Source organism: Manduca sexta, chromosome 28, assembly GCF_014839805.1.
Source record: "Manduca sexta isolate Smith_Timp_Sample1 chromosome 28, JHU_Msex_v1.0, whole genome shotgun sequence".
NCBI classification, from domain to species: Eukaryota; Metazoa; Arthropoda; class Insecta; order Lepidoptera; family Sphingidae; genus Manduca; species Manduca sexta.
In genome coordinates this window covers 14,834,428-14,845,699 of record NC_051142.1, presented here as the reverse complement: position 1 = coordinate 14,845,699, position 11,272 = coordinate 14,834,428, and the positions used below count along the sequence as shown (strand labels likewise).

The 11,272-nt window shown below is 38.5% G+C and overlaps 1 protein-coding gene across 1 annotated transcript in view; it reads left to right on the top strand.

Annotated features, from left to right (window-relative positions):
- The first annotated feature begins 453 nt into the window (after nucleotides 1–453).
- LOC115455607 overlaps nucleotides 454–11,272 on the top strand; it is a 33,519-nt gene continuing 22,700 nt past the window's right edge. Inside the window, exons 1-2 of the mRNA XM_030184233.2 lie at nucleotides 454–1,093; nucleotides 4,412–4,603. Coding sequence (XP_030040093.2) covers nucleotides 796–1,093; nucleotides 4,412–4,603 — 490 coding nt within the window. The 5' untranslated portion in view covers nucleotides 454–795. The remainder of the gene's footprint in view (nucleotides 1,094–4,411; nucleotides 4,604–11,272) is intronic.

Sequence of the window (11,272 nt, the reverse complement as noted above, 5' to 3'; positions counted from 1 at the left end):
CTGCCATCCTTTTAAGATTTTCAAATTTTCGTAATCCTCTTACATGCTACCCTCTAGGGAGGATTATAGTTCAGCTATTTGTCTCAAAAGCCTTCACCCTTACAATTTTATTAAACTTACGAATAAACTAATACCGAAACTTTTTAATAAAAGCAAAATAAACATTTGCTATACCAATTCCCTGGAACGAAAATTCTCAAGTTCTGCAACTTCGCCATCTGTTTGCTTAGTTTAATCATCAAACTCCTAATCTATTTTTGTGACGTATTCTAAGAATTTGGTTTTCTATTTATTCCATTCCGGCCAAGTGTACTGGGATTGTCACGATGTACCTACAAAATAAGCATGTTAACGTCTCCGAAAAATATCCGAGGAATGTTATCCCCTCTGCTTCGGATGCTGTAGTATTTCGGTATTAGAGACGCGGGGACAACTTTGGACGCGGTCCAGTCGCCAGCGCACGACGCGTAAGCACAAACGTGGCGTCAATTTCAAAACGTAACCGCTAATAATTAATAACACGCTATAAATAACGATAATACGGTATTGATACGCAACTGTCATTGGTCAATTTCAAATTTCGAACGTTAATTCAAAATGTCGCGCGACGGTTAGTGAATGTGATGGTTTCAACTGTTTTTTTTATTTAAACTGTTGTGTATGTTGATATAAACTATTTTCCAACGTGACTCATTGAGAGCGAAGTGTATTATATCCAAAGTGCAAACAAACAATAAAATAGAAACTATTTTAAACACAGAACATAAAACGAACATATTGACGATCATAAACAAAATGGGTACTAGTTTACATGCGACTTCGTTTATAAATCAAAATATGTTTATTTGTGTTGCTATCTCTCTCTTACTGCCGAGTGTGAACGAAGGTGCTCCTAAGATGTACGATGATGGGCGGAATTTCCCGAATGATGACGGAGGGAGGCGATTGACACGGGAGTACCATCTCCGGCAAGGCGCTTTGAGAGGGTTGATTGTGAAGCCAAGTAGACAATATGATCTGCAATATGTGGAGATGTTTCTTGGGATTCCGTATGCTGCACCTCCTACGGGAAACTTTAGGTTTATGCCTCCAGGTGAGTAAATATTTCATGGAATTCTTAAAAAGTATTGCATTTATGTATTAGTAGGTGTAATCGGTTTCTCCTTATAAGTTTTTGAAAACTGATTGAAATAACAAAATGTATTGCTGATAGTTAGTAGTTACTTGGAATCCGTTTCGCAATTTTCATGTGAATTTTATTTGGCAGTTCGTATTAAATGGCAAATGTAGATAGTACTCATTTTTTGCTATTTATTTGGAAACATAGATAAATCTGACTTTTGTTTTTGGTCGACTTACATTTATGTGACGAGTACCATTTACTCAGAAGTTGTGAAAGAGGCCATTAATGTCCATAAATACTAGCTATAATTCTGATTCTTCTCCCTATCTCTACCAAGAAAACATTATAGGTTCTGTACTAGTCATGTCACAAATAAATTAAGAGTTAGAACGTAGTAGTCAGCTAAAAATGCGCTATCGTGGGTGCAACATCGGATATGTGACAATGTAGGTATTTTAATCTTAAATACAGCTCCACGCCGCGCCGGTTCATTTCAATATGATATTAGAACTTTGCTTATATCCCTTTTCTTATACAAGTCAATGTAAACAAAAAAAAACTCATTCCGTCTTTATCTCCATATGGGAAAGGCAGAGCTGATATTTTCGACAGTGTGTTGCATCCCTTGGTGTGAAAGGCGGTGAGCATACCCGACGTAAATTTTAGGTTCCGTCATCAGTCATTGTGATTCTAACCCGGAACCTTAGAACGGTGTCGTACCGCGCACGCAATATTACTACGCCATCGAGGTAGTCAGCACGCAACAATAAATTTACTATTTAATTGTCTATATACGAATTTTTGTTAACTATACACCCATCAACTTGTTACTGCTTATAAGTTCTTAAGTGAAAAACATTCCTATATCCATATACTTATTATTTGTCTTTACACGAATCTTTGTTTACTCTACACACTTTAACTTACTAATGGTTATAAATTCTTGAGTGAAAAGCTTTCCTAGGTCTCGGATAAATTATTTTACATTCATGCAAACGTTTGTGAAATAATTCTCATTCGCTTTTGTCTTTGTCTTGCATGAATGAAACATAGTGAAGACGCTGCATTCCTATTAAAAATTCTTATAAGAATTTCAAAACTATATATACTACTCCAAACAAAATAAGGGCCACCCTATATTATTGCCATTGCGATTTAATTGTGAGGTTTCGAGGTTGGCAAAGTATAATAAATATTAAAATGCTGTGGTTTTAAATAAATAAGATTTTTTTTGTATTATGCTTACAATTACCAAGTTTTTGATAAATTTAATGAAAAAATAAATTTGTCAAAAAAAATCACATACACTAAAATCATTCATAAGTAAATAACCTAACCTTGAGTCCTACATCATATATATACTTACCCTTGTTAAGCTGGGATGTGAAAGCCGACTAAATAAAAAAGGCCCGTGCCAGCAATGACAGAATTCTATTTTAAGGTAAAATAAGTTGTTACTATACTTAAACTACTTTTATTAACACAATTACGTTAACGCGTTTCGTTTGTTAATTAATTTGCAATTAGAACGGTCAGTGTTATATCAATTAACATCATTATATCTCAAATATCATACAGTTTTTCTATGTATGATTATATTATATCATATTATATTACGTACGTAGGCACGTATGTAGTTGGTTGTGGAACGGACTGCCGAGACGAATGTCCGCAGGTTCAAATCCCAAAAGCTTTTTTACCTCTGACTTTTCTAAAATAACTACTAAATACTCGTCAACTGCTAGGCATGAAATCGAGTTGAGAAACTCGCACGCTGAGATCATACTCGTTGTATATTCATTCCTACATTGAGATGCCTTGCAAGGCATCTTCACTTCCGATGTACCGAAAGGTGCAAACTATAGGAGATGGTCAATAAAAACTTTTTTACGAACTGATTGCCAGCTGCTTGTACCCTAGCCACCTATCACCAACCCAGATTGAAGTCATCGTACGTCGTGACCGTCAATCGCGATGTTCGAGTCTCCCGTCTCACTCTCGCAATTTTCAAGTTTAGGTGTATCTTCTTTCTGTTTTTTCTTGTACCTCACTATATATTTTTTTAACATGACAAACGTTTTTATAACCCGAAAAAGGTCGGTTTATATAATATTTTAATCTGTTGAAGTCGTGATGTCCTAATAGAATTTTGCTACTAAAAATGTGTGATCTAGAGACCAAACGGTAAACCTCGGTTTCAGCATCGCGGCAATCCGCCTAACTGCCATATCATTGACAACAAGAAGCAATAGTCCTTAACAGTTCAAATAAAATAAAAACACACCCGTCTTTATCACCGAAGGAGTAGGCAGAGATGCAACCAAGTCACCCGCTTTTCGCCAATTGTGTTCCATCGCCATATCGGACACAAATTCCAAAGTTCTTATTTTTATATTAAGCACAATAGCCCAAAACTTTTCCCAACTCGGGATTTGAACCCGGGACCTCAGAGCATGTATCGCACACGCAATAAATACGTCGTCGAGGCAGTCACGAGAAAGTCCATATTTATGAAAAATATTGTAGTAAACAGAATATGGAACGATCTGCATTACGAGGGCATAAACTTGCAATTATTAGTTAGAAAATGTAGGAACAGTAGTCGCTAGGTAGAATTTTATGTTTCAGTTTATGTATTTCTGTCTCGAGGTCAAATTGAAATCGATATTGGGAATATTGTGTGGAACTAAGAAGTAAATATTTTATATGAAGCTATAGAGAGACAAAACATACAAAACCATATAGGGGTGAGTAACAAAGACTCTAAAGTTAAATTGAATTCACCATGAAAATTTTTCTTCTCTTTCTCTCTACGGCTATATGTGTGAGTATATTTCATGTCGGGTGCGTATTCCCTATGATAATAGATATAAATAGTTCAATATATATGGCGAGAGTGTACGGAAGAGCCGGTGGGGCTCGTCTTTACTGAACCTTCAAATGTCAGATATCTGACGGGCCTTCTCTGCTACTGAGAGAGATTAGACCTTAGTCCACCACGCTGGCCTAGTGCGGGTTGGTACACTTCAGACACCCTCGAAAATTCCTAATAGAAAATTTCTCAAGTATGCAGATTTCCTGACGATGTTTTCCTTCACCGTTAAAGCAAGCGATAATTCACAAAGAATTCACACATATTTTTTTAGAAAAGCCAGAGGTGTGTGCCCTTGGGATTTGAACCTGCGGACATTTGTCTTACCAGTCCGTTCCACTACCAGCTAGGCTATCGCCTCTTATAAATAGTTAATACATTATTTACAGTTTCATTATATCCTCTGCTCTTTTTAGTAAGCGCTCCACCATGGCCCGGTGTGAGGATGGCGACGCGCTTCGCTCCAGTGTGTCCTCAAGCCCTCCCGCCGATCAAGAAGGACAACCCTCCCTCGCTGGGCAGGCAACACTACCTCAACCGACTGAAGCCGTTCCTCGCCAACGAGAGCGAGGATTGTCTTTATTTGAATATCTATGTGCCTTACAGAGGTAAGTAACATAACGCTCTACATAGTTATATATAGCTCTATAGAGATTATCTCGTCATGCTTGATCATCAGAGTAACGTCATCTGCATATGGAGTATGGTAATGGAGCAAACCCATTATCTTAGAGGTTGTTTAGCAGTAATAAGGAGAATAATGTTTAACAATATCTACTTTTACGGACAGCACATATCAGTTTTCAAAGGATAGCTGGTGCAATTTTTTTTTTTTGGAATATAACTTTATTAATACATCTGGCTGCTAACATGACGTTACCCTATGGGATTATAACCCAGGCAAATTATCTTATATAAAAACCCATACAATATTAATTCACTAGACCTGGAATTCGAACTGTTACCTCATTTACAGTCCATGTACGCTTTAGATCAAAGAGACAGCATTAGACTCGTTCACAATATTTATTTATAAGACTCAAAGGCTATCCAAGAAATATGATAGGTAGTCGGTAAATAATGCAAATAAGATTCCAAACGGACCGAGTCGCTGGAACAGCGAGTGGAATATAGGGTGTAAATTGACATTCAGAAACACAAAGGCTTGTTAGCAAGTTAGACAGAGCGCTGACACGCTGAGTAAATTCCAGTATCATTTTATTTGAAATGGCTTGAGCGCTGTTCGTATATTTATAGCTTTTCTTGTAATGCGACAGTAACTTTCCCACTGTATTTTTTACGCTTTAATGACTATACCACTAAGCTGATTTTGATGAAATTTGGTACGGCGCAACTTAACCACAGCTAACCTTGAACTATAGGCTATATATAACTAATATATGGAGTACTTTATATCACCGAAAAGTATATACCTGGACTTACATCTCGGAATTTTTTTTCGGACGATTTTCTTTTTCGGTAAAATGAAAATCGCCAAAAACACTTAAAAATAAGCTAAATTGATTGATTATATCAAACTAATGTTCAAATTGACGTGACAGGCCCAATATATAGTCAGTTGTATACAACATGACTACCAGTTTTACGCGATTCGTACCATTGATTTTAAGAACATTTACGTCAACTACAGCAGTTTGTCATTTCATGTTTTCAGTGATCTTTACTGAAAACGAGAATCTTGTCGGAAGCTCTTTCAACTTCTGAAAGTAACTAAAAGCTCTAATGACCTATTCTTTAGGTTTAATTTTAAAACTAGGAACCATATCCCACTTCCTACTCATAAATAGAAAGTTAACGAACATATTTGTTAGAATATAGAAACTTTTGGATAGACTTGCACAGATTTTGGCACACTATTAAAAAAATACAAAATTAATAAAAAGGCAACACCCTAAATCGTGATTTAGTGGACAATGAAACTTTTGGACACTGCAAGTCAAGAGTAAGACCGAATTAAACATAGGTTATACGCACAAACACTCACGCCTTTTATCTCCGAAGAGGTATGCAGACGCGCAATCGATGCACCCACTTTCCATCGTGTGTATTCTGACCTATGATGTGATAGGGGGCGACCCTATCGTTATACCTGGGACAAATTATAGATTCTGGGTTGATACTGAATAGAAAAATCGAAAATCACTTTTCGCCTGGGGATCGAACCCAGACCGCAGCACTGCAGTCGTACCTTAATACAACTACGCCACCGAGGCAGTCACATAAATTATATTACATACATACAAACAATATATTACCTATTACATAAATTAAAAAATAAATGTTTACATTAGAAGGCGATTACCGATATTGACCTGTGCCAAGCGTGTCATTAATATTTTTTCAATATCCATCTTTCGTAAAGTCATGTGGAGCGCCTTTTTAATTTGGCACACCCACGCCACTATCAAAGCGGTGTGCTTACTATAAAATAAATTGGCAAATGTGCGTACGCGGTTGACATTCCTAAAACGCGGCCAAACTGGCATGGCATGTTTGACAACTCGCTAAAGGTTGAGACACACTTATTGGACCGCCAACATGATCATTCCTGAATTTATTTCGTCTTACCTTAAGGTAGGAAACATAACATCTTTCCCACTAACAAAAGATATTGCTTGTTCTTTGTAGGATAAGCCAGTACAAAAGTACCATAACGGCTTGTCATAAATGACAAGAATTTAAGCTATAAAGGGCCTCTAGGTAGCACCAGCTTCGCTCCTGTTTATTCTTCGGCTTGCGGAGGCTTATGATTGCTCTTGCAACGACTCAATAAAACCTCAAAGCATTTTTCTGTGAAATCACGCTTTACGCATACGCATACAAATCCTTGAAAATAGAATATGATTTAACCAGACCTTTATGAAGGTTCATTTTACATTTATTCAAATATGTAGGTACTGTTGGATAAAAAGCTTAGGTCCATTTTTCAATATTATATTTCGAAGCGATATGCTGTCAAGGTGACAGTTGTGAACCAACCTTACCACGGGATGCCAAAGTAGACTACAAAACAATCAATAGTATCAGATTGATTTAGATAGTTGCTGACTCGTGTGTGCGTGTGCGTGTGCGTGTGCGTGTGCGTGTGCGTGTGCGTGTGCGTGTGCGTGTGCGTGTGCGTGTGCGTGTGCGTGTGCGTGTGCGTGTGCGTGTGCGTGTGCGTGTGCGTGTGCGTGTGCGTGTGCGTGTGCGTGTGCGTGTGCGTGTGCGTGTGCGTGTGCGTGTGCGTGTGCGTGTGCGTGTGCGTGTGCGTGTGCGTGTGCGTGTGCGTGTGCGTGTGCGTGTGCGTGTGCGTGTGCGTGTGCGTGTGCGTGTGCGTGTGCGTGTGCGTGTGCGTGTGCGTGTGCGTGTGCGTGTGCGTGTGCGTGTGCGTGTGCGTGTGCGTGTGCGTGTGCGTGTGCGTGTGCGTGTGCGTGTGCGTGTGCGTGTGCGTGTGCGTGTGCGTGTGCGTGTGCGTGTGCGTGTGCGTGTGCGTGTGCGTGTGCGTGTGCGTGTGCGTGTGCGTGTGCGTGTGCGTGTGCGTGTGCGTGTGCGTGTGCGTGTGCGTGTGCGTGTGCGTGTGCGTGTGCGTGTGCGTGTGCGTGTGCGTGTGCGTGTGCGTGTGCGTGTGCGTGTGCGTGTGCGTGTGCGTGTGCGTGTGCGTGTGCGTGTGCGTGTGCGTGTGCGTGTGCGTGTGCGTGTGCGTGTGCGTGTGCGTGTGCGTGTGCGTGTGCGTGTGCGTGTGCGTGTGCGTGTGCGTGTGCGTGTGCGTGTGCGTGTGCGTGTGCGTGTGCGTGTGCGTGTGCGTGTGCGTGTGCGTGTGCGTGTGCGTGTGCGTGTGCGTGTGCGTGTGCGTGTGCGTGTGCGTGTGCGTGTGCGTGTGCGTGTGCGTGTGCGTGTGCGTGTGCGTGTGCGTGTGCGTCCTACAAAATACTTCGTATCAAGCTCAATGTATATGACAAAGATAAATTGAGACCCACCACCCTTTATCCCCCAAGGGGTAGACAGAGTTGTAAGAGTCAAACATTATGCCGTGTGTTACCGTCCCGTATGATTGGAAGTGAACCTATCGCTATATTAGCCACCAATTTTGGTCTCCGGACTTATACTACTTTGTTAGTTTCGTTTTCCAATAAATAAATTAACAAATAATAAAATAAGAAAAAACGAATACAACTTAGCCCGACCCGGGATTTCGGCCTGGATGTTCAGGATGGAAATGGTACCGCGCACGCAATACGCCATCGAGAAAGTAAATTAAGAAAGGTACAATCAAATGAGTGACTAACTTGTAATGAATGATAATTAAATCCACAAACTATAAGGCGTCACCGAGTCACTGCTAACCTCTTTTCGAAAACACTACACTGTACTTGAACAAAACTAAATTTATATGCCGATGAATGCTTTGAATGCGGGTCCCTAAAGAAGCCCTGTACTTTACTAAAAATAATATTAAATGTATATTTACTCAATTATTGTGAAGTTATAATCCACTTTAAGACTGCAAAAAAAGAATTCAATACATACGCTTCAAAAAGATTATCCCTTCCGCCTCTCAGTACATTTATCCCCACATTCTCAGACGAAGGGCATTAAAAATACTTCTACACAATTATTTCGTAACAATCTTCAAAAGTATGAACTTGGACGATTGTTCATTTTTGTGAACTCTTAGCATAATTTTCTTTTATCTCGGTTCAGAAACATTTTTAAAGTTAAAAGAATTGTTTGTTTAAGTCAAGTATTCACTAGTAATTAAGGGCTATGATGTAAACCTTAAATAAGTATCTTAAACAGACTAGTCCAGACCACGCTATACACAATAATCAAAACTTAACAGAGTTTTACGAATTAGTACAGAAAGTCTATAAGAATAAAATAAAATGTGTATAAGAAAAAAGTCGTAAGCAATTGCTAGTATTTTTATACGTGGACACTTTTAGATTCGTAATAATAAACTCAAAACAAAAAGTTCGTACGCCGGCCTTGCCCGAGCGTCGAGACATCTTATACTGTTTTATCAGTTTTTTGATTATAAGTTTCACGTCAATAATATGTCTTAAGAGATAGATACACAGAGAGAGATGTACACACGATTAGGACACGTTATATAGTCCATAATATGAGCATGCGCACGTAAATTGCAAATGAGCGCTTAACACCGCGCTTGTGAAGAGCGACTTTATACGGGGACATAATGTTCTTATTTCCGACTCAGATCATGGTTTATCAACATAAGAAATAAAATGTCAATCAATCTAATTAAAGTTTCCCAAAATAAGTATTAATTACTTGATCTGAATCGAATCTCTCGTATTTACACTGAGGTGTTTTAATTAGTTATAATTGAAGATGGGTGAATGCCAATTGCAAAAAAAAGTTGTTTGAGCTATTTAGAACGGGTCAAAGTACGGAAATATAATTTTAGAGCCAACGGTAGTCTCGCTGACCGAGTTATGTTTGGAGCAATAAATATATTTTTATAGTTAAATAAATTGTTAGCAATATAATGTATTATGTAGTCCATGATTAGTCGATTAAGATGTATACTATTTAATATGTATTATTTTTGTTGACTATTTGATTTCACTTTACACTTCTGAGACCGGGTCTCCTTTACTAATCGTCATTATTATATGAGCCTTTGGAAGTTCATTTCTAAACGGCCTCCTCTAAAGATTCCCAGACAACCTATTAGGAGTGATCTGTTAAGAAAAGTCATAAAGCATAATGTGATTATTTGGTTTTAAATCCATCCACTCTTAAAATCTTCTGTCACAACACTGAACAGAGTTTAATGCAGGTTTTTCTATGATGCTAAAATATACCGATAAGCGATACACTCTGTCATGCAACATTTTTCTATTTTTGATTTTTACCTTATTTCCTAATTGTGATCATTTTAAATATAAAGCAATCAACTAATCTAAAACAGACCACTTTATTCTTAAAATCAGCTTCCGAGCGACTACTATACGTCACATGGTTAGAGTGTTCAAATAAATTCGTACAGAACTAAAGGAAAAGCCCGTGGTGATGGAAGAGCCAAGGCCGTTGACACATTTCGAGTATAGTGAGTTGATTGTGACCTCATTTCTAGATAGCTGTTGTAAATACTTCAATCACACACTCTAAGATAAATTTGAATATGCTTTGGTTAAATTTTTACGAACAAACCGGTACCTGAAGTAATTTCACCTATTGGATCCAATCTAGGGCAAATCGTGTTAGAAAATATTGCCTTTCGTAATCGTATTTGGACCTTTCAAGCTATTTACCAAAAACAAACACACACATATCACGTATTTATACCCGAAGTGGTATGCAGAGGCGCGACCAAGGCACCTACTTTTCGCGAAGTATGTTTCGGCCCATGATGTGATAGGGGGCAAGCCCAACGCCATATCAGGCACAGATCCCAGACTCCGGGCTGATACTGAGCGGAAAAACCCAAATATCACTTTATCCTACCCGCGATTCGAACCGCGCATGCAGTACTACTACGCCAAGGCAGTCAATTTACCAAAAACGCAGATATTTTAAGACTACACTCATCCGTACTCGCTATAAATATGCATTATTTCTTAGGAAGTAAGACTAGATTGAACGAACATTAAAAAGTTTGAATTGCCTATTTAGCTGTTGAAATGAGTCTGGCAGATAACTTTCGTAACGACATCGCATCCGTCAAAAAAGATAATCGTCCGCTTTAAAATTTCGCCGAGCACCGGCTAAGCAGTAAAGATTTTATTTTAAGTACCTCCGGAATATTTTATGTTAGTATATTACTTTTATACAGTCGCCCTGTATTGAGTAGAGGTTGAATGTTATTAATTTTGTTTTATAGTTTTCAACAAATAAAGTCTATCTTAATTGTTGGCAAGATTAATTTTATTTACAAAAACTAGGCAAAGTAATTAGGTTAGTCAAATTTGCGAATGCGAATTTCTATTTAGAGGTAAATACACCAGGAAACTTTTCAATTTATGCTGGTTTCTGAGTCAGGAAGAATGCGATTCAATTCATGATAACCGTGAAAATATTGTGATGGCGGCTGATCAACTGAGCTTAGAAGTCATTAGCTTATACCCCGACATATATTTTGATAATATTTACCTTTGTTCATACAAATAAACTCAAAATACAATTTTTAGACCTAAACGTTCCAAAACATCGAGCTAACGGGATTTCGCAAACACTCGCATCAAGTATTGTTTGGAATAGGCGCTAAAAATCTATACAAACTATTTCAGTTTGTACGGTCGGCTCTCGCC